The following is a 24,417-nucleotide window of genomic DNA, read 5'->3' on the forward strand; positions in this document are numbered from 1 at the left end:
AAAGGACGAGCGATGAATGCTGGCCAGTTATGCCGAGTTCACAACGATACAAATTCGGAGCAACTCATGAAGATCCCAGCTGGTCAGGGAGCATCTGTGGAAAGCAACAGTCAACGTTCTGGTTTGAAAACATTTAATCAGGAATGTGCTGCTGTGGCAGAGAGTCACATGGACGAAGGCTTCTTCATCCAGCATCTGCAGACTTCTTGCTTACCCAATGATACACATTGAGAAAAAACAGAATTCCCTGCAAATGTTGAGCCTGAAAGGATTGCTTTTTTTTTTGTTTAACAGTCACATCTAAACAATTTTGCAGCATTGTTTTAAAATGCAAGAATTTCATTCACTGGTGAGTGCATGACACAATATTTATTGGCAACCCATCCAGCACCCCCGTCTGCTCCAGTGCTGGACTCCGGACGAACCGCAGTGTAACAGATTACAGGGTCATGATCACCATGCTGCCTGCTGCCCCTGAATTTGCATTGGAGACCATACTTCAAATCTCAACGCTGCGCGATTCTCCAAAGAACGACAGGAATAGAAACAGTCTCTCAGTACCTCAAAATACCTCTACGAACAGTGCACAAAAGTGCTGGACAAATTCACTCTTGTCATGCAGCACCCATGGAAAGCAAAAATAAATCGGGCCTGCCTTTCCCTTTGTATGGACGCTGCTTGACCTGCTGAGTTTCTCCAGTACTTTTGAGCACGGCCTGTAACCCCAGCATCTGCAGACTCCTTGTTTACTTTGACAAAGCGACAAATGCAAAACCTACAGCATTTGACTCATCAAGTCTGCTCAAAGATGATGAAGAGCCCACCTGCACTTAAGATATTTTTCTCCCCCCACATTCCCCCTCACCGACCAACCTGCTTGTCTTTGGTTGCTGGGAGGAAACTGGAACATCTTGAGGAAACACTAACATCTTGAGGAAACACACACAGTTAGAGAGAACCCAGGTCTCTTGCACTGTGAGACACCCCCCAAACACCCCCCACCCCCACCATCCACTCCCACCCCTGTATAAACTCCTTGTTGCACTTTCCTCCACCAAACATCTCATTAACGCGCAGCTGTGAGGAGCTGGAGAAATGAACCCAGGTTAAAAATCACTTCATTACAAGTCAATTAAAAATACAAATTAATTTAATTCACCTTAGCAAAAAGCAGGGCTCCAATTTTAATTGATTTCTGCACATGGATCTCAAACTAATTATCATGCATTTGTCAAGTATAGGTTAACAAGTCGAAGTGATGCACTCCGATGAGGATTGTAAAACTAATTATTTTCCCCTTTTCGGTCTTTTTCCTGGGAATCCAAGAGAGCAGACTGGCCTTCCAAAGATCTGCCGTGATGTTGGATGGAATATTTCCAAGTGTGAAATTTCATCACTCGAAGAAATAAAATAAAAAGGGAATATTGCAGGTGATGGACAGTGTACATGCAACACCAATGGATGAGACCTGCAATGTGTTTCTGGAATCTATGCTTTTGGCTTGAAAGAGAAACTCCCATGGGACACACATTCATCTGCTCTGATCTTCAGGAGTAACATCTCCACTAATTACTGTGGGGTGCCACGTTTCTCAGGATAAGTTTCCACGCAGGTTGGTTTTTTTGCTAAAGGAGTAGAGAAGTCTTGTGTGCATCTTGTGTTTTTGAACAGGAACCTGATGAAGAATTTAACCTCGTCTTCCCAACTCCCATAGGATTCAAATTATGGAACTCAGTTTGGACCACAAAAAGGTGGCTTATAAGTATCCAGTTTACAATTTCGCTTTTGGGCTGTGGGGTTCCCTGGCAAGTCCAGGGAATATCCCTCCCCTCCAGAAGCCACCATCTAGAACCACTGCAATCCTCAGATGATTTATCTGACTGCAAGAGGTGCTTCAGGCAATTTCTGCTGATGGTGAACCTATCTGTCTTACAGCAGACAAACGTCAATGTCACTGACACTGTTTTCATTACATGACAATAAACTGAATCGTGAATGATGGTGTCGGGAGCTCCAGGATTTAGACCCACCAACCAGTGAAGGACCAGCAACACATTTCCAGGTCAAGTACATCCTGAAGGGGGACGTGCAGGTTTCACTGCACCTGCTGCCTTGGGTGGTGGAAGTTATGGGATCAGGCAACTAAAGAAACTAACTGCAGCAACCGCCAACAGTGGCTCCGATTGTGATTGGGACACAGTTACCACTCTGCTTCCTCAGGCACGAGAGCCTCGTTTGTCCGCCCATCAGGTCTGAAGTCACTATGAGATATTACAGCAAGGAGACCAATAGAGGGACACTGGCTTTTGACCTGAACAGGCCACCACATGAAGTAAATCAATTCATTTTGTGCGGCCAAGAGAGAGGACCAGAGACTATTTTGCAGCCAACAAGCAAGGTGCTGAAAAACATCACAGATTGATACAGGAATTGCTCTGCCCAGGATTGTAGAGGACAGAGAGCTGAGAACACAGGTCAGACCAGCCTCTCCTCCACCAGCTCCAACTGCACTTTCCACAGCCTCAATGTACAAGAGGACCCACCCCACTCCTGCTCTCCCCCACTGGATCGAAGGAAAACACACACAACCAAATACAAGAACGGTTTATTTCCTGTTGTCAAACAATTTGAAGCGATCTCTCATCAGTGAAAGAGCCGACAAATTCTTCCCCATCACAGTCCTTGTACCATTTTAACTGAAACTCTACACGTGTAGTTTTAAACCAACTGCTGCACTTGTACCACAGGCCATGTGGGTAATACTCAAAACAAGCATCAGCAAAACAACTTGGTCACAGAATCACAGGGAAGGCAGCCGTTCCACCCTGTATGAGAAAATGTGAATGATTCCAGATTCAATGTCAGTGTCTCCCAAGTTCCAGCCAGTGGTTACACTGGACAATGATCATCCATGCCCCTGAATTCTTCAACACTCATGCTCCCTCGTTCTGTAAAAAGGCTCCAAAGCTGGGATACGACTAATATGTGACATTTTAAATCATCATTTAAAAAAAAATGTCGTCAGAAGGAGAGAAGTACGAAAGAAACCAACTAAATTACAGCTTCACAAGGATGGGGACCCATAAATGTTGAGCAGAGTCCCAAAGGGGTCATGGGCAAAGAAAGGCTGAGAATGGCGAATCGAGACAATGGAAGCCTGAACAAAGTCCCGAAACCCACCCTCCTGCAAGCCGGCAACAACATTCAGAAGGTGAAGCAGAGAGCAAACAAATCTGAATTCCATCCAAATCCTCGTCAGGCCTCTCCTCCATTTTATAAAAGACTCTTATCCTGGGGGAAAATCCCATCAAAAGCAAGACCCACTCCAGGCCACCTGTGGGGCAAATCCCATCAAAAGCAAGACCCACTCCAGGCCACCCTGTGGGGAAATAACATCAGGAAACAGGTCCAAATGAGGAAAGAGCAGAGCAAACCAGGATGACACAGCTGGACATGCTGACCTCTGGTTCTGTGTGTGTGTGTGGAGTCTGCAGGTGCCTCGGTTTCATCCCACAGCCCAAGGGCATGTGCAGTGGCAGGTCATTTGGCTGCAGTAAATAACTCCAGGAGTGGAGGCAGGTGATAGAATCCAAGTGGAGTTGATGGGATTTTGGGGAGAACAGGACTAGTTCAAATTTGGTGCGAGACAGCCCATGTGGATCCACAGCCCCGACCTTTCCACAAGAAGGCATCATGATCCATTCGAAGCTGCTCCACCATTCAGCCAGATCCCTGTTGAGCCCAAAATGGGACCTCAGTGCCAGATTCCTGTCAGACACCTGTCAATCTCCACCTCGGAATCGACCTTTATCTAGAATTCCCAATAGGAACAAACCTCTGATTTGAAATTCTGCCTCTGCCAGCTCAAATCGGCAACAGCCAATTCCCAAACACAAGTTTCACTCTTCAATGCTTCCACTGAGAGAAATATCCCTGTGAATCCTATTGGGAGGGAATTCCAGAGCTCAGAGCAGCTGAAGTCGGGCATGAAACAGTGGAGAGGTTCAATGCAGGAACCAAGCTGGGGTGGCCACAAGCTCGTCAGAGCATCAGAGGTTGAAGGGATGGATGGAGATTGGAAGGGCATGGGGCATGGAGGAGGGTTGAGATACAAAAGGACTTAAAAAAAGATGATGATTTTGGAAAATTAGATGCTACTTTGAGGCCTGTGGGGTCACACAAATTGAGAAGGAAAGAAATAGGATATAGCCTGTGGATTCCTACTGATCTCACACTCTGGGGAGTAGAAAACGAGAATCCGGGGGCAGATCTGAAAACGAGAAAAAGGTTTGAGCACCAGTAAAACTGACACGGGGTGAAACCCCTGGCAGGAGAAATCAGAATATTGCTTTACTCTTCAGTATTTAATATTTGTTAACGTTTCCATCCATCTGCCTTCACATCGATTTTAAAAAGCACTGAATTGTCAAGACCCAATTTAGCCCTGTATTAAATCGCAGTGTGGAGCATGCGATCAATTTCAGTGCATTATGGAGAGATTCCAGCCAATAAGGCTCCAGCTGAACTTGAACCGATTTATGGACAAGACTGTGGAAAATGATGATCAAATGTTGTTACAGGTTGTACCTCTTTAATCCGGCTGCGTTGGGGCCTGGCCATTGCTGCACCACAGAAAATGCCAAAAAACAGAAATTAATCCCAAAGGGAACTCCCAATGTAAACATATCAAGGAGAGAATAAAGCTTAAAAAAGGAAATAATACTGTGGGGGAGCACAGTTAGCGCAACAGCGCCAGTAATGGGGACTGGGGTTCGAGTCCCACGCTGTCTGTAAGAAGTTTGGACATTCTCCTTGTGTCTGCGTGGGTTTCCTCCAGGTTCCAATTTTCCTCCCATCCTTCCAAATGTACTAGGGTTGTTGGTTAATCGGGCAGGTTCATGGGCCAGATGGGCCTGTTACCGTGCTGTATGACAAACATTTTCAATTTAATTCAGTGGGGCATCTCACCCCTCTGACCTTAAGCTCAGCTCACACAGTTCGTAGGTTCCTGTAGCAGATCCTCTCCCATCCAGAAACATAACTGAATGGTTTCCCTGTGGTCTCTCACGACAGCAGGTGGTTCCACAGTCCAACTGGGTGGGCAAACATCGAGCCCTGGGGGTGGGTGGGAAGTAAAGTCAGCCACCATCAGTCAAATGAATGACCACTGTGAGGCCTGACAGACCAGAATCTGCTGTCTCACACTTTTGGGAAGCTTGGTTTATTTTCAGCTTCCAGCCAGCAAGCCAAGTTTGGTGTTACCCAGGGTCAGATGAGTGGAATGACACTGAGCCAACTGTTTCCACAGTACAGAATTTCCACAGGTTTTGTTGAAGAGTTACATAATAGCCCAAGTTTTAAAAAAATGTTATCACAACATCAGAGTAAACTCAAGTTGATTTATTTTTTTCAAATAATTACTGTTGTGGACACCAAATTTATAATTTGATTAATTTCCGAAAGCAAACTACTGCAATAATATACAGGGAGACGAGACAGAAAACAGTTTTAATTTAGAGATACAGCACGCAAACAGGCCATTTTTCAGCCCACGAGTCCGTGCCGCCCAATTTACACCTAATTAACCTACACCTCCGGAACTTTTCGAACAGTGGGAGGAACCTGGAGCCTCTGGGAAAACCCACACAGACACAGGGAGAATGTACAGACAGTCCCGCATTCAAACCCGGCGCTGGAAAGGCGGTGCACCAACTACTACCCCAATCATGCCAACCTTACAGCCCGTGAGCCCTTGCTGCCCAAATACACCCATGTAACCAATTAACCCACAAACCCCATACGTCTTGGGATGTGGAAGGACACCGGAGCACCCGGAGGAATTCCACGTAGACACGGGGAGAACAGAGTGGCAGATTAGAACCCAGGTTGCGGGTGCTGTCATCGCGTTCCACTAACTACGCCACCTATAAAATCTTCAGCCAGAATCTTCAACAGGATCAAAAGTATCTTAAAAAATGAAATGGTTTGTCTCTCTCCACGGATGCTGCCTGACCTGCTGAGTTCTTCCACCTTTTTTGGTTTTATTTCAGACTTGCAGCATGTGCAGATTTTTTTTGGATTTTCCCGAGACAATTTTCCTCTGTGCCACAGAGCACAGCAGCAGGGAGTCTCTTCACTCCCCTCTGGCACCCTCTACCCCTGCCGATAACACCTCCCAAGAAACTTGACAGATGACTATTGCTCCACACCAGCTCTTGGTCAACCAGATATTTTCCCGACTTTGCCTTCCCCGTTTGGTCTTGCACACAGTTCTACTTCACCAACCATTCAGTTTGCAAAGTTCATATCGAGTGAAAGAAAATGCATCTTCCTGTGATCTGGCTGGCTCACACTGACAAGTTAGCCCAATTTTCTGACCCATTTTTCAAATACATGTTGTCGCAACTCGCCAAAAATGGTTCAATGACGGGTGAATTTCTTACTTCCCTGAAACTGGCTTCTCCTCAGAAAGCACAGAAGTCAGAGGTGGTTATCCACAGAGAATAAACGACACACAGCTAGAAAAGTGTGCGTGAACACATCACACAAACACAAGAAACACCACAACCATCTTTCAGTACAGTGGCCGTGGTTTGCAGAGCTGCTGCCTGCATTCCAATGGCTTGAGTTCAGTCCTGACCCTTCCCCACCACCCCAGTGCTGTGTGCAGGGAGCTTTCGTGTGCATCCCATGACTGTGTGGGGTTCCCCCGGGTGCTCTGGTTTTTGCCCACATGCCAGAGGTCTGGAAGTTGCACCAATTGTGTGGCAGAGTGGTGGAACCTGGGGTGAACTGGTGGGAAGGTGGAGAGAATAAGCTTGGATGAGTCAAGTTGGCACTTCATGGCCAGCGCCGGATGAAGGGCTCTCAGCACGCACGCACGCACGCCTGTGCGCTGCTGCAGGAGGAGAATCCAAGGACACTCGGTGACCCAAGGGGACTCTCCTTTGCTTCTCTTTCTCTGACTGTAAGAGGTGCTTCTGGCAATTTCTGCTGATGGCGAATCTGTCTAACAGCAGATGAAAACAAATTTTGTGTAATATTCCACCATCTTTATTAGATGACAATAAATTGAATCTTGAAAAATTGGCCAGTCCATTGTCTGAACTGTTGTCAACCTGGCGAGATGACCAGTGCTCCCAGCAGAGATGAACATGCCTCAAGTTCCAAATGCTCAAACTCTGATCCCCTGTGTGAGTTGACCAACAACAAACTCACAATTCCAGGTTCTGCCATGACTGCTACAAACCAAACTGACATCTCAAGCCAAAAAAATAAATCAGCTGGAGGAACTCGGCAGGATTCGAGCAGCATCAGTGGAAGATGAAGAACAGTCGAGATGTGTGCCTCCGCAGATCTCCATCTCAGACAGACAAGGAGGCCACGGTTGTTTCTCTAAACCTTGTGGCGACATAGTTAGCATGATGTTATTACAGTGACCTTGGTTTGAACCCGACGCCGTCTGTTAAGAAGCTTGTACACTCCCCTTGACCTGTGTGGCTTTTCCCCAGGTACGCGGTTCCTTCCCTTCCAAAAACACAGGCTCGGTAATTTAATTGGGTGGCACAGGTTTCAGTGGCCAGAATCAACTTCGATAGTGCGGGAAATAATAATAAAATAAATTTAAATACACAACATTGGACCAACCTCATATCCTAAAAGTTCTAATAGGTAGCAATGCTACAGGCACATGTGGATTGGAGACTTTCTCCGTGTCTCAAACAGGCTGATGCTGGAAGCAAGAAATGATCTTCTGCAGTTGCCCACTGATGCCACAGTGGAAGTTGCCCCGATTGTGTGGCAGAGTGGTGGAACCTGGAATGAACTGGTGGGCCAGTTTAACACCCACCCACCTTTAGTCTCTTCTCCCAATGCAGCTGTCAGAACCCCAGCAGACACCAGCTGTTCCATAATCTTGCTGTTGCCAATATCCCAGCTCTGACTCACATCTGATGCAAGGACTGAGCGATTCATCAGAAGCAGAGAACCCATTGAACAGAGCGAGCAGTCAAGTGGGAGGAAGGGTTGCTGATATCAGCTCTGTCAGAAAGGGGCCGAGAACTCAGAGCTGATGGAGCTCAGAGAGCTACTATCAAACCAAAAAACCTGGGATCCCTGGTCCACGAGGGAGCTGGCAAAGAATATGAACAAGTGCCTCACAAGTTGGTTGGAAACTCTGGGCTCACTGATGTGGTTTTTTTTTGCTGCTGTAGCATCATTCATCTCCTGCACTGAAAGTAACAGGGAGGGCTCATGGGACAGAATGGGGGTGGGTATCTCCACAGAGGACAATGACTTTTTTTCCCCCCTCCATCTTTTAGAACCATGGATCAGTAAAGAAACAAGCCCTTCAGCCCTTCTAGTCAGTGCCAAATGATTTTTCTGCCCAGTCCCACTGGCGTACACCCAGTCCAGAGACAGAGAACTCCGAAATGGCTCATTCCCCAATGCCCTGTCATTGCTGGTCCATCTGCCTTCCAAGAGTCACCTTTGAACCAGATTCTGAGTGGGCAGCACAATTCAGGACAACAAAGTATTCCCCTCATCAGGGCTGGATTAAGGTTGTACGGGGCCTGCAGCATTTATTTTTAAGGGGCCCCAAATACTGGCTGGCACATGTACAATAAGAGGGAAGTGTGACTGCACCACCCCCCCAACTCACCGAATTTCTGATGCTGACCCTGCACGTCCATTTGGGCAAGTTTGAAATAGTCTGAATTTCTCTTAAGAAAATGATGCTGGCTTTCTCAGATCACTATATATTCAGTGATTGCCAGTGGCATATCCAGGGAACGTAGCGCCAATGGCCAGCACTGAAATTGTGCCACCCACTCCCTGTTATAACTTACTTTCACTGAAATTCCACCCCCTTCCCCTGTTAAAACTTACACATTCTGTTTTTAAAAGAAAAACTTACAGCAGCGGAAATTGGCTCAAAGCAGGATAAATGGCCATCTTTGTTCCCCATAATCGCCCAGGCAGCTGGAACTGCTCTACATTCCCCATTGCTTTCTGCAGCACTCCCAACATGGAAATGAACGAAACCAGCCAGCTGACTGAGGGGCTAAGGTGAGGGTTTTTTTCTTCACTAAGGCTGGTTTCCAATTACATTTCCATCTTTGTGCAGCGTCTATAAGATACCGATTAAAGAGGATAATTGGCTAAAAACACTTACCTTGGGGTTATTACATCAGACCATCATAGTCGCTGCACAAAGATGAAAACCAAAATGTTTCTCATAATTCCAAGCACATAAATGTGGGGGACCCTTGAAAATCCAGGGCCCACTTTGCCACTATGTTAATCTGGACCTGTTGTTGATTGGTTCTTTGCTCATTATTCCAAATCTGACCCACAGTTTCCACAACTTTCATCAAAACCTCATCTTAACCTTTGAGCACCACAGATTACACTGGACAAAAATAAACTGGGGTCTATGTTTGACAACTGTAAACTGAACACAAAGTTAATTTCATCACATAGGAAGTTGGAGAAATATTGTTACCAATACGTCTTAAAATCACATAACGACGTTGACACATTGCGTCAGTTCAACTATGTTTTGCCATGGATTTTCATTTGAACTCAGCACCTTGCGTCAGTGTCCAACAAGAGTTGGCCAGCATTGATGGATTCCAGTTGTCCTGATACCACTTTCCCATGGTCACAATTCCCAGTGAAACCTTTCACCATGTTCATTACTGACTACACCAAGATCAGCAGGGAAGGAGTCCAAGTGCAAATGCAGAAAATAAATTTTCAATGACTTCATGGTTTTGTAACTTGAAACAAACTTAAATACGACAGGAAAACAAAAAAAATTACACAATAGAAAAATTTTCAAATGATTTTTGTGATCAGCAGCCCAAAATCCATAAAATACACCCAATCAAAATCTCTTTTGTCCATTGTAATTTCTCTGCACGTAGGAGAAGCCCAGCTTGCAGCCTTTTTAAATTACATGTTCCTCAACAACTTCTACCCCTCTCCCCTGTTTTTTACCCCCAGTGTATTGTTATTAAAACAATTGCACATCATGCCCATCAGTTGGGCAACTGGGTTTATGCAAGTTTGAGTCCCTGCCCTCCACTCCATGTTCCAAGTCACTTGTGCTTCACAGAGAGATCAACAATTATATGTCCCAAATGTATGAGCATGTTCACCACATCCAAAACATCCCAATTTTCAACCAACTATCCTTTTGACCCATTCCCATTTCTAAAGATTGCTGTGATAACACATGATGATATTCCAGGTAGTCAAGCCTTGAATTGGGACAGTCCCAAGTACGACTGCTACTGACAACATTCTGCATCCTTGCCAAGTTCCACATCCATGCAGTGAATTGAGAAGGGCTATTTGACTGTGAAGGGCATCCTAATTGCAGCTTGTTCGATGCTCGAAATCTCTGGGTTAACTATTTGATGACCAAAACCGACATTGTTCCTTGATTGGTTCGGACTTCAATGGAAAGCCTCTCAGCCCATTAGCTCAAATGGAGAATGAAATCAAGTCAAAAGCAAAGTATGCCTTGTGTTTTAAAACTGAGGGAAGACATCCTATTTCCTCCCAAATCAAAGCAACACAGGTTTCAGACAATGACAAGCATAAACCACCATTACAGGTTCCATGCAACACAAATAATGAGATCACTGTGGGGCACGAACAAACAGCTGGAAGACGAGCAGAAGCTCATTACAGAAAGTGCCTTGCTCCACAAATCAGACACTTTGCAAATTAAGCTTTGCACAATTTGCAAAAATACAAACAAACAGAGATTCGATTGATTGAGAAGTACCAGAAAATTCACACGACCAGACAGCAGAAGAACCTTTCAATGCTCTGCTGATAAAATGCAGTGAGCAAAACAAGAGAACCCCAAATTATTCCTCAAAATATTTTTCAAACATTTCAGATGGTATTTCGGGCAGCACGGGCAGCAGAGCAGTTTGTGCAACATTCTTACAGCACCAGCGACCAGGGTTCGAATCCTGCACTGTCTGTAAGGAGTTTGTACGTTTTCCCTGTGTCTGCATGGGTTTTCCCCGGCAGCTCTGGTTTCCTCCCACCATTCAAAATGTGCAGGTATTAAAGGTAAATTTGACTGTATTGGGGGCAGCACTGGTTGAAATGGCTGGAACCAGCTTCTACTGTGCAGAAAATACAATTTCTTAAAAAGGGAAATTTACTTTAATATATTTGGAAATTCCTGGATATTCTCCATGCGTTTTGTTGAAATGTCAAGGGGATGAGGCTGGAGGAGTTACTGAGTAAAGCTGCAATTAACAGGAACAATAAAAAGGAAATCATTTCAAGTACAATGATAATTACTTTATAGCTCTGGAGATTAATTCAACATTCACACAATGGCACTTGCAATAACTCCCTCCCAAAAAAAAATCAGTTCCTAAAGGAGATCAGGAGCTGAGGTAAATGGCAAAAAAAATTCCCAGTGACAGATGTGAGAAACTGATCTTAATCCCTCAAATTTTTCATGGAATGTCTCGGATGACAAGTGCTTTGCATATGCAACACTTGCTTCCAGTCACTGTTTCCCCCAATACGCCTTTTTGCTTGACCCTGATCCATAGAGGAATTGAACAACAAGCAATACACAAGAGCCTGCAGATGCTGGAATCTTGGCAAACAAGGAGTTGCAGCAGACCAGGGAGCAACCGTGGGTACACATGGTTGGACCCTTTATTTATAAAAAGGTCGACCATTTCTACCGATGGAGGCTGCCTGATCCTGTCAGGTAATTGTTCCAAACGCAATACAGGACATTAAACACATGGTGGAGTCAACGTTTGTTCTTCCTTCACTTTTCTTCCCCCCCCCCCCCACCCCCCCACCCCCCACCCCACATCCAATACCCGACACAGTAAAGTCTGCAGATAGCCTGCAGCCCCCTCTATTTCTCCACAAGATTACGAGATACTGTTTTAGAATCAGAATTTATCATCATGAATAAGTCACAAAATTTGTTGTTTTGTGGCAGCATCAACGTGTAAACATTTATATAAACCAGCTTAAAAAAAAAACATAAAGAGTGCACAGAAGTCGAAAAACAACAGGATATTCTGACCTTGAGGATTAAGATGGGAGCTCTACACCCTAGATAACTGCAGAGCAGGAAATTACTTGTGATAAATCTTATGCAAGAAATCTAGCAAAGAAAGCCAACTTTTGTTCTGTATGATAAGGTTGAGCTATATAAACTGTAGAGACTGGATAGTATAGGTCAGTCTTGGGGAATAGCTCACTGTGCAGGTGATCTACGAACTAACGACTGAACCAGAGCTCTGTTAAGCTTTATTCTTGTGGGGGGGGGAGTCACGTGATGGAGTAGTGGCCGGACGGTGAACTCCAGCCCTCTCCAGAAAAGTCGGGAAAAACAAGAGAAAACACAAAGGCACAGAAATAAAAGTTAAAGAAAAGTGAGTATAAAGGTGGAAAGAAGATGGCGACAAAAAAAGAAAAATCGAAAGCAACGGCAAGAAGAGAGGAAGAGAAGACAAAGGAGGAAAAAGGTGAAGGCCTTACCTGTCCGAAGAGGCCCGCTGCGGAGAGAGAAACCCGCTCCCTCAGGTCGGTAAATAATGGACTACAAAAATGGCTCGCTGAGCCGAGTAAAAGTGCGCAACCGCGCATGTGCGATATTTCGCGCATGCGCGATGCGAATGAAAAAAAACACACCGACGGGAGGGGGGACCAGCTGGGGAGTCGATCTCCACAGCCGGCAACGACAGCTGCAGAACACCTGCAGCAAGAAGAGACCACAGAAGACAATAGAAACAAGAAAGAAGAGGAGGAAAGGGCACCAAAGAAACAACAGATGGTCAACCCAGAGGAAGAAGAAGAGGAAGAGGAAGAGTACAGGGAAATAGAAGAAGAAAAGAAAGGCAAGGTAAAGGATATACTTGCTCTTATTAAAGGATACATGGAGTCATTTAAAGAATGGCAAACACAGGAATTTAAGGATTTAAGAAAAAGAATAAACAACACAGAAGAGAAAATAAATAAAATGGAGATGACCTTAACAGAAATGGGAAAAAAAATGGACAAGATGGAAGAGCGGGCAGTAGCAGCAGAAATGGAGGTAGAAGACTTAAAAAAGAAATTGGAGAAATCTAATAAAAAAACTAAAGAGACACAAGAACTACTAGCTCAAAAAATAGATACAATGGAAAACCATAACAGAAGAAATAACATAAAGATAGTGGGCCTTAAGGAAGATGAAGAAGGCAAGAATATGAGGGAGTTTATAAAAGAGTGGATCCCTAAGACCCTAGGATGTCCAGAACTACAGCATGAAATGGAAATAGAAAGGGCACATAGAGTATTGGCCTCTAAACCACAACCACAACAAAAACCAAGATCTATTGTAGTAAAATTCCTAAGATATACTACAAGAGAAAAGGTACTGGAGAAGACAATGGAAAAAGTAAGAGAGGGCAACAAACCACTGGAGTATAAAGGGCAAAAAATCTTCATTTATCCAGATATAAGTTTTGAACTCCTAAAGAAGAGAAAAGAGTTCAATACAGCAAAGGCGATTTTATGGAAGAAAGGGTATAAATTTATACTAAAGCATCCAGCGGTATTGAAAATATTTATTCCAGGACAACAAAACAGACTATTCTCAGATCCAGAAGAAGCACGAAAATTTGCAGAACAATTACAAAAATAGACTGAGGGAGGAAGACGGGTAATGAGAGTTAAAATAATCACGATTGATATGTATGTGGGTAAAGACAAAAATAGACTGAGGGATGAAGACGGGTAATGAGAGTAAAAATGATCACGATTGATATGTATGCGGGTAAAGAGGTATAAGAGTGAATAGAGACAATGAGCATACATGAATGTATCTGTACTTAGAGGAAAATATAGATAGTATAGACAAGAATTAATAAGGGAAGGTAATGGAATAGAGAGAATAAAGAGGGAATTAAAAGAGTGACCTTTGTGACATATGAAAAGTGAAATCTTTTCTGGGGGAGGCGGGGTGGGGGGAAATAGCGGTCACTGCAAAATCAGTTGACGCTTGCGAGTGGATTCGCAAATCCAAATGGAGAGGGGAGATGTGGTTGTCTGACAAGGGATAAAGGACAACTCAGGAGGTGAAGGGGAGATTGGGGATAAATAAGATAGAAATAGGAGAATAAGGAAAATGTTAGATGTTGTAGGAATGTTGTCTTATAAAGAGTTGAAAATAAGAAAACAGAAATGGAAAAGGAGGAAAGGTAATGATGGAAAAACGGAAAGAGAAGATAAACAAAATATAAAAGGGCTACGCTGAACTATATGTCTTTAAATATTAATGGAATACATAACCAAATTAAGAGGAAGAAACTACCAAATTTAAATGAATAAATGTATTCCATTAGAAAAAATAACATATTGGTTAAGAAATAATATTGAAATATTCGAACAAGTATAGGAGCCTTACATTAAATACAATAGCGAAAACCTACCGGGGACAAACATTACCTAAGTTGATGGAAGGAGAAGGAAAGAAAAGAATGGACTCAGTAGAATTTCTGGTGTAATTTTGTTGAATGACAACATTGTCTGACTGGCTTAATGCAACCTAGATTGTATACCTAAAATGGATGAGAGTGGGGGTGGGGGGGTGGTTTGGGAGGAAAGGGGGGGGGAGAAAAAGTCACTGTATATGTGTGAAAAAGAAATAGTGTATATCATGGCTAATGTGATTTATGGTGTGAAAAATAAAAAAATTTATAAAAAAAAAAAAAAAAAAAAAAAGAGTGCACAGAAGTCAAAGTCAGGCAGCATCTTTGATGGCAGCGGGAAGAAGCTGTCATACCGTAAGTTTTCATCTTCAGGCTCCTGTACCTTTCCCCCTCAATGGGAGCAGAGTGAAGAGGGCATGGCCTGGATGGTGGGGGTCCTTGAGGATAGAGGCACCGCCTCATGTAGATGTCCTCAATGGAGTGAAATCTGGTGCCTGTGATGTCACAGGCCGAGTTAAAAACCCTCTGGAGTTTTTTCTTGTCCTGAGAGTTGGCACCTCTGTACCAGGCAATGATGCAACCAGCCGGAATGCTCTCCACAGTGCATTCTCCAAGTTTGTCCCATTCTTGCAAATGTTGAACTTAAACCTGCATAGTTCAATTAGCTGAGCAAACGAGGAGATGAGAAGACTCAGCAGGTCAAGGAGAGAAATGGGCGTCAATATTTTGGGTCGACCTTTCATTGGGAAAGGGAGAGAAGACATAAAAAGGGGCTGAGCCAAGATGTGGTAGGTACTGGATAGGAGAAGGTGGGAGAGGTCGAGGGGACCACTTTGGGGGAAGGGTATGAGGGAGTGAAAGAGATCAGATTGAAAAAGGTCAAATTGACTAATGCAAAAAACGATAAATGATGCTGGAGAAACTCAGCAGGGCAAACAGTGGACTTTACAAAAAGGAAGAGATTGGACTGAAGAAAAGGGAAGTTATCCTGAAAATGTACAAGGGACTGGTGAGGCCATATATGAGTACTGCATGCAGTTCAGATCTCCTGACTTGAGGAAGGATGTCCTGGCTTTGGAGGTTTCACAAGTTTGATTCCAGAGAGTTAGCATATGATGAGTGATCAAGTCAACTGGGCTGTGCCCACTGGAATTTAGAAGAATGACAGGGGATCATATAAAATTATGAAATCCATGGATAAAATAGAGGTTGACAAGTTGTTTCCATTGGTTGGGGAGACCAGAACTCAGGGACTGACCTCAAGAAACTGGGTTGTAGATTTAGGATGGATACAAGGAGAAACTGCTTTTCAAAGAGGAGGGTGTACCTGTGGAATTTGCTGCCCATTGAAGCAGTGGAGGAGACCTGAGTGAATATATTTCAGAAAAGGTTGGATAGATTTTTACATAGTTGGGGAATTATGGGATATGGGGAAAAGGCAGGAAGGTGGAGATGAGCCAATCATCAGATCAGCTATGGTGGAGCAGGTTCGATGGGCCGGATGGCTGACTCACGCTCCTATTTCTTGTGTTCTTGTATAGCAAAGAAAGATACAAAATCAACCTTTTGAGCTCAAGTCCTTCATCAAGCTAGGACAAACTGTAGGTGGGCACCGAAAATGTTGGTTATGTATTGTTACCTTTGCTGTATGAAGGACACTATTTGACCTGCTGAGTTTCTCCAGCTTTCAGTTTTAATTTAAACCACAGTGTCTGCAGACTTTTGTGTTTTACTCCTCTCCTCTAAACCAAGAAACTGTTGAAGAGGATGAGAAGCAGCCAGAGAACGAAACGAGAGACATTTCAGAAAGTGGGTTGTGTAAACCCATAAAGTTCAAGGGAATGACTGCCGCCAGAGAGGGTGTTCTGAACTGAGGACCAGGGAACGCTGTTTCATCAGGTTGTACTGGTACAATCAGATGACAATAAGCTTTGAAATTGAAAGCAACACCAAACAAAATGGTAAAAGAAGAACAAACAGTAATGCACTGATGATACTGTCAACAAAGGTGCCAAGGTCGTCAGGGTGGGGGTCCTGGCGTGTATGTGAACATTTGTGGATATATGTGTTGGTTTTTCAGTTTAAAAAAAATAGCAGGAATACATCTGTATCATGTGAACAAAATTATTTCTGATACTCAAATACATTTTGAAAAGAGACGTTAAAGAGAAAGTCCAAAGTCAGATTGTCAGACCTTTATCCAACAGTTAGCCAGGGCAAGCACAGAAAGATCACAAGGTAGAAGAGCAGAAGGCAGCCTATCAAGTCTGCTCCACCATTCTCATCATGAGCTGATCCATCCTCCCCCTCAGCTCCACTCCCCTGGCTTTCTCCCCGTCACCCTTGATGCCCTGACTAATCAAATCCCTGTCCATCTGTCGTGCAGGAATCAAACTTCAAAGGAAATTTGGAAAGCAGGGGATACTGGCAAGTAGAAGCAAAAGGGAAAAAAAACCCAAGAGGTTTCATAAATGAATAAAGGGCAGGTAGATAACAGAAGAAAATGTCAAGCTGCCTGGTACAGAGGATATGGGCAGAGCTCCAAACTTTCCAACTGCCATCAGAAAACAAGGCAGACGAGCATAAAATATTGGATAGAAATCAGCATTATAAGAGAGGAAACATTAAGGTGTCGAACAGTGGAGAATGTGGATAAATCAAAACTCCACACGAAATACATCAGAAGCTGTTGGAAATAATCGAGGAAATTAAATGCTATGATTGAAGGGAGCGAGGAAATGGCAGAGTTATTTTAAAAAAAAATCCTCTCTGGCTAGACAGACCCGTTTAAAAAGGGAGGAGGAAGAAACCAAGCAAGGTCAGGGCAGTTAATTTAATCTTGGAGGTGGGCAGGTCAGGGCAGTCAATTTAATCTTGGAGGTGGGCAGCTTCGTGGACACCCAAACTTCCATTTGGAAAGATTCAGCTTATTAAGGGGAAATTATCATAATTACAAGAGAGAACATAACAGCAGGTTAAAGGCCTTTCGCCCCATAATGTTGTGCCGACAGATCTAAACCAACTCGATAGTCTTAACCTTTCCAACGTAACCTTCCATTTTCCTTACATCCATGTGCCTGTCCTGATTGCACCAGCCTCCACCACCACTCCTGGCAATGTTTTCCAGGCACCCACAACTCTCTAGGTAAAGAACGTCAAGAAGGATATTGACACAGGAGGCTGTCGATGCTCAAATCTGAAGCGACAAACAACCTGCTGGGGGAAGTAAAACACAAAAATCTGTAGACACCGTGGTTGAAATAAAAACACAAAATGCTGGAGAAGCTCAGTAGGTCAAACAGTGACCTTATATCGCAAAGGTCAAAATACATTAGTGACGTTTCGGGCCTGAGCCCTTCATCAAAGTAGGAGGGGTGGCTGGGTGAAGAGAGAGGGAAGGGAGGGAGGAGAACTGGAAAGGGAAGGACAAGAGCAGGTTTGAAGAAACCAGAAAAGTTAATGTTAATGCCATCTGGTTGGAGAGTGGTTGGGTCGAGCAGCATCGGTGGGACAAAAAAAAAAAGCGGTTGACATTTCAGATCGGACCCTGCATTGACAGCAAGAAACCTGTCCTTGCCCAGTCTCTATTTTCATCATGGACTCTGAACGACCACTTCCGTTCCGGGCCAATGAGAGACAAACAGTGAATGAAAGAGATATCCATGTTCCAAGACTGAATGAAGGCAGGATTCTCGCAACCGCAGTGCTGGTTTCTCTGCCACAGTGAGTCGTCAGAACGAACAACTGCACCACTGGACAGTAAGCGTGTGAGCAGTTCATCTTGGAAGGTCTCCAGGTTTGAGAAGTGCTTTATTTCCCCTTTCACTCTTTGCGTCTTTGCCCTCACATTGATTGTGAGTGAAAGAAGAAAGTCTGCAGAGGTGGTGGCTGTGGTAAATGCACAAAAAGGTTGGAGAAATTTGGCAGCTCAGGCCAGAAAGGCTGGTCATCCATCTTTGCCTCTAATGGACACTTGAGGGACCTGCCGAGTTCCTCCAGCAATTTTGTGGGTCGACTTTGCCCATTGATTTCACTCACTTTCTCTGTAAATCCCACATGATTCATCTTCCCTCAGATCCTCGACAAACCTGGAACCTCCCTTTGGTTACATCTTTGTAACCATTTGCAGATAGGCAAAAGAAAGATCTGTAAATCGGAACAAAATATCCTTGTGAAAGTACCAAGGCCAGCAAAAGCTCACAAATGCTGATTTTGCTAATTCTGCCCACAAATGAACACATTAATCAGTAAGCTTGCGTTTTATCCTGGTCTTATCTCTGGGGTCAGACTGGTCTGTACTGATGACGATTTCCAATTTGAAAATATTGCAATATTGAGCACTTTAAAATTTGCTTATCAAAACTGGTGCAGTACAACTCAGAAGCTCATCTTGTTGCTACCCTGCTAAAGTGGAGTCTTGCGCACTGTTCCTTTTGCACCAGTGTGCGTGCCAGGCCCCTCCATTCAATGTGATCCTAATCTCGTCAGCTGCCCAAAGCCATCAATTCCCCAATCTTTTCAAAATTCACCTGAAACTCTGTCCAATTGGCCTGGTCTCCACCCTGCATTGCAAGACCTTCTGAGAGTGAAAATGAACATTCCCAGTCATTTCTGTTTGAAACAACGATCCCTTTATCTTGTTGTTGAACCACCTCACTCAAAGCTTCCTCAAGAGTGAAAACATTTCAACATTTAGCACTGACAATGTCAACCCCTGCAAGATATGATGTCTCAATTAGATGATCTCTGACTCTTATAAATTCCCGATACGCAATAAACCTCTCTCGATAACCCACCCTCATCCCAGGAATCATTAATCGGTTGAATCTCCCTTGGACTGTATCTAACATTACAACATCCTATTTAAGTCAAGGGGACCAAACCAGGGCTCAGTATTCTGAATGTGGGTTCACCAATACCCCATTTCTTAATTACAATTCCTTGGCAGTGGAGAGTGACATGCCATTTACCTCAAAATGGTGTTGTTGTGAGACTCAATCCAAAAGTGGGGTTGTTTTGAGACTAACCATTCACAATTTATAGTGAGGACTTCATAACCGGGTTTGCTCGTAACACAAAAGTGGGAAAGCAGGTGCCAAGTTAGATGAACGGTCTGACCTGGCAGAAATGAAGATTACGATCGAGAAGGTTCGAAACCAAAAATCACTGAGTTTTTGCTCTGGAGTAATTCAACAGGAAAGTGGACTCAAAGCCATTAGCTCGGTGACTGAAGCAGCCGAATTCTGCTCGGCCAATAAACTGACACCATTTTCCTTCAAGCAGACATGATCAGGAAGAAATCTAACCCAGGTACTCAACATGACAAACAAGAGAGGTTGGAAGAGCAAACGAGGACTCCACATTTCCCATGGTTGAGACAGAGAACACATTTGAAGATGCTGGCAGGTGAACCAAGCACAATGGGACAAAATATACTTCCAATGTGCCTGCTTTAAAAAAAAATCACCTTTTCCTCATTTGCTTTTAAAATAGCAGTGATTTGTAACCTAATTATTTCAGATTAGCATGCAAAACCACATACAGAGCGCTAAATGTGTTCTGAAAAATGATATGGTTGAGGAAAAATAAAGCCAAGGCTTTTGTCGAAAATCCAGATTGTTGAGGACTGATTTTTTTTTAAAAACGGGAACCCAGTGTGGAAAATGCCAGCCTCCAAGTCATAGGTCAAGGATGCAAATCAGGGACTCGGAAGTAGTCCCAAAAAAAGCTAGGCTGGCACTGCAATGCAGTCCTGCGAGATCACTGCACAGTCCCATGAGGTACATCCCCATCTAAGAGTGCAATCCTTTTCAGTGGACTTGGAAGGTCTCTGGGACACTGCTCTTGTAAATGCTTCAGCCAAGAACCTTCAAGACAAGTGGATGGGAAGGTTCTACCAGACAAATGCTGCCCTCTGTAAATGGAATTTGCCTGACAATCAACTCATTGCAAATGGAATTAAATTTTCCATGCTTTGGGAAAGTTTTCACAAGTACAGTAATGTAATCTCAGAAACACACCAACCATAGTCATGGCTTTAAAGAGCAAATTTCCAAAACTTGGAAGGGACGGACTAAAGCAAAGCCAAGAACTGGATGGACTGCACCAAGAACTAGGACTGGTGCTGTGGGACAAGGTACCCCCTATTGTTCTCAAGGTTCATCGACTCCAACCTTACATAGAACCAATGTTACAGCCACTGGAAACAAACAGATGTTGGAGGAATAAGGCGGCATGGGAATAATCAGGGAGAGCAAAATCCACTGTCCACACCATTGCCAATCACCTTTTCTTTTGCATGAGGATTAATGTGAACATTATCTATCTTATGTATTCATTGATTCTTTTAATTTAATTACTTTCTGACAATAGTTTTTTTTTTCCTTGACGAGTACCCACTCTGCTGCAGGAAGAATTTCAGTTCACATGTGCATTGTGCCTGACAATCAACTCATTGTCATTCATGCCGGAAAACCGATCCAGGTTGTTGAACTGGGACAGAGGGGCTGAATGGCCTGAACTGCTCACTTTTCTTTTTAAATAATAAAGTCTGTGGTGAATGATATTGCGCAGGAATAAATCTTGCTGATTGATAAAGAGCTGCGGTTATTTTTTATCATCCACCTTGGATTAATATCTGAAAGTCAGCACTTCTGGTTGTGCTCGGCTGCCTAAGCTCTGCGCTGGAAGTAGCAGCCTGGAGTGGGACCAATCAGGGGCAAGAGCATTTCCCACTGAGCCACAGCTCAGGGGCGCGCTTCCTGCGGAAAGCATAACCTTTGGGGTGGGACAAAAGTCAACCTCTCTTCTCAGAGCTACTCATTTCCACAATACAGGAGCCAAGCTCAAATGACGATCCTTCCCATCCATCAATCTTTGCCTCAGCCCTCTCTGTCTATTCTCTAAAACTCAATTCCAGGGGTAGTTTATATAGCTGCCTGATGCAGTCGTAAATATTTTCAATATTTAATATTAATATTATCCAATATTAAATATTGGAGCTCAAGGCTGGTGGGGAACTCCAAAGAGAAATAACCTCAAGGAAAATCATTAATTTCCACCTTATTCCGAATCTACTTTTAGCTTGGCCTAGAAGGGAAATAACCTTCCCGTTTTCTTCTGGGAGCCTCTCAGAATCTAATATTTCAAGAAGATCACCTCTCATTGTGCCAAACTCCAATGGTTTAACCCTTTCATCACCAGACAACCACTTAACCCCAGGAATTCATCCGGTGAATCTTCTGAGGAGGAGAGAATAGAATTACTTCCCTTCTGAAAGGGAGAGGCCGGAACTCATCCTCAGAGGGTGGTTTGCATCCAAATCAAGCTGCCAGAGGAAGTGGGAGAAGCGGGTAAAACTAAGACATTTGAACAAATATTGGGACAGATGCATAGATTGGAAAGACTGAGAATGCAGGCTAGTCCACAATGCCAAATTGGTCAGGACGGACAAGTTGAGCTGAAAGTTCCATGCTGTACAACCAATGCTCTCCTCCCATCGTAAGAATTCCCTCCTTTTTTCAGTCCAATTTCCAATAAAGAACATTCTATTTTCCTTAATTACTTGCTGTAACTGAACAATCCCTTCTGTGCTTCAGATGGGAGGACACCCAGATTCCCCACTCTATCTCCTTAAAAGCATTATGTTGATTTTATTTCTTCCCACCACCACCCCCCCCCCCCCCCAACAAAGTGGATAACCTCACACTTCATTGAAGCAAATTCATAATAAATACCTCTCCTTCTGTCAGTGTATCTGACAAGAGGCCAGGTCACCAAAACAAGATCCAATGATCACTGGGTCCTGAGATCCTCCGGCTCGAGAGATTCCTACCCTCTGAATAACATTTCAGCTCATCAATCTCTGCCCTTCATTCCCTCAACCCAACGGACCTTCCCACAGTCAGACAGTGTGCCCTGCGATAACGGGCCTGAACAAGGAGCCATCAGAAGTTGAAGTTAGAGCTGAGGTTGCGTGAACTTCTGCAGCAGGTCAGAAAGCAGAACGCCAAGGTCGTCATGGTGGTTCAACTGGCCCTGTTGTCTATCATGATGAAAAATGACTTCACTTTGACCAAGGTCTGACCACTGAATCATGAAACCCATCAGGGATAAACTTTTTTGCTTCAGGTCATGTTGTATAGGGCAATTCCAACACCAGGATCACCATTTGTAATGCCCACAGCTGGGAACTATCGACCAGGGACAAAGCTGGAAACCACGGCCCCCACCTCACCCCCCCCCCCCACCAATATTTAAACTGGCACAAATCCTCCTATTCAATAATCATTTAAAACATTTGCAGCCCCTTTGAGGATTCTACTACATCCTTTATTTTTATGTTTTATATTTAAATGTGTTTTAAAATGGGATAGGCGACTTCTAGAGTGAGCTTATTCAATCAAATACTCGACAGTCAACATCCTTTACAGCAGGCAGCACATTTCCTTTCACAGCATCTGCAAAACTGCAGCCAATTTACATCATGGAAATGGTGCATGCAAGTTTTAAAAACGTCCGTCATTAATCTGCCTTTCCTTCTCTGTGTGGCTCCACGGTTTCCCCTCATCAAGGAGTGCAAGCTGTGCACAAGATCGTACAGCAGTCGCTTGCCACATCCCATCCCTCGCTCCACCTCCGTCTCACCTCTGACTTTGCTGCATTCACCAAGACGAACTGTCAATGCAGTATGCAGTGATGCTCCATGCAGTTCTGCCCTCCTCCCCTCTCCCTCCCCCCCCACCCTCCGCCTCCAACCTTTCATCCTGCTCTGGACTGCAGTACATCCTCGCTGAGAACTCTTGCAGCACCTCAACCAAGCCACAGACGTATTTCTGCCTCCACACAAAAAGCTGCACAAAAATTGGAACAATTCAGCCATTTTGCCAGAATTTCATACATTGACACATCATTTACAATCAGATGCAGGGCTTGTGGTGGAAATCAAAATCGGAAATTTACATGGACACAGTGCATTCACTGAACGTTAACACTTGCAGCCAAGTGTCGGTCTCCGGAAGGCCTTACTTTGCAGCTGCCACATTTTCCCAAGTTCAAAAAAAATTAACCCAAACTCCCTCAGAACTCATATTCTGGAATCTTGAGCAAACAGTGAGCTGCTGGAAAAAACTCAGCAGGTCAGGCAGCGTCCGTGGAGAGAAACGGTCAGTCCCCATTTCTGGTCGGGTCCATTTTATTGGTTGACCGCTTCAACCCACACTTGCCTCAGGATATCGCTTTTGAAGCATTCACTGCAATCTCCAATCCACTGCTCTGGGTACTTAAATGAGCCTCACCTGAAGAGGAGAGGCCCAGACTGAGGCTGGCGGGTACTGCGGGCTCCTTAGTACAAACAGCTTTGGAGAAAACAAAAAAAAGGGTTAGAAGCATTGATGTTCCCGTCTGATGCAGCATACACCCACCAGCCACTGTTCTCGCTGCATGTCGCAATTTATCAGCAAATCTTAGAGGTGAACGAAGGGATCAGTGCACGTTAACTAACTGTGGACCAAAGGGGTGACTCGTGACTGCAGCAAATGTCTATGACCCACTTTTGCTAATGAAAACGTCCATGCACAGGGAGCACCACAGGTTTGCTAGCCACATTAAATGATTTACTTGTACATTAATGCAAATTAAGGCACAAAGCAGAATACTTGAATTGATTTTTAAAATCAATTTCAAAGCAAGATTCGGGGCCTGAACGAAAAATAATTGCATGGGGTCGACCAACAAGGGGGTGAAACTTTGCTCTTTGATTTGGCCTTAAAAAAGTCACCAAATTATTCTTAAAAAGCTTCCCTCATTTATACGTTCCCTCATGTGCTTGAGAGTTCAGGTTGAGATACCGAGAACCACTTCCAACCATTATAATGTAAATGGTATCTTCCTTAAAAATTGAGATACCGACAACCACTTCAAATAAAAATGTAAATGGTAT

The 24,417-nt window shown here is 44.0% G+C and overlaps 1 protein-coding gene across 1 annotated transcript in view; it reads right to left on the minus strand.

Moving 5' to 3' along the window:
- The window catches only part of LOC138752960 (uncharacterized), a 59,582-nt gene that overhangs the window by 31,023 nt on the left and 4,142 nt on the right, over positions 1 to 24,417 (minus strand). Inside the window, exons 3-4 of the mRNA XM_069915560.1 lie at positions 23,774 to 23,833; positions 23,235 to 23,329 (exon numbers count right to left, since the gene is read on the minus strand). Coding sequence (XP_069771661.1) covers positions 23,235 to 23,329; positions 23,774 to 23,833 — 155 coding nt within the window. The remainder of the gene's footprint in view (positions 1 to 23,234; positions 23,330 to 23,773; positions 23,834 to 24,417) is intronic.

This window comes from Narcine bancroftii, chromosome 2 (assembly GCF_036971445.1).
Source record: "Narcine bancroftii isolate sNarBan1 chromosome 2, sNarBan1.hap1, whole genome shotgun sequence".
NCBI lineage: Eukaryota > Metazoa > Chordata > Chondrichthyes > Torpediniformes > Narcinidae > Narcine > Narcine bancroftii.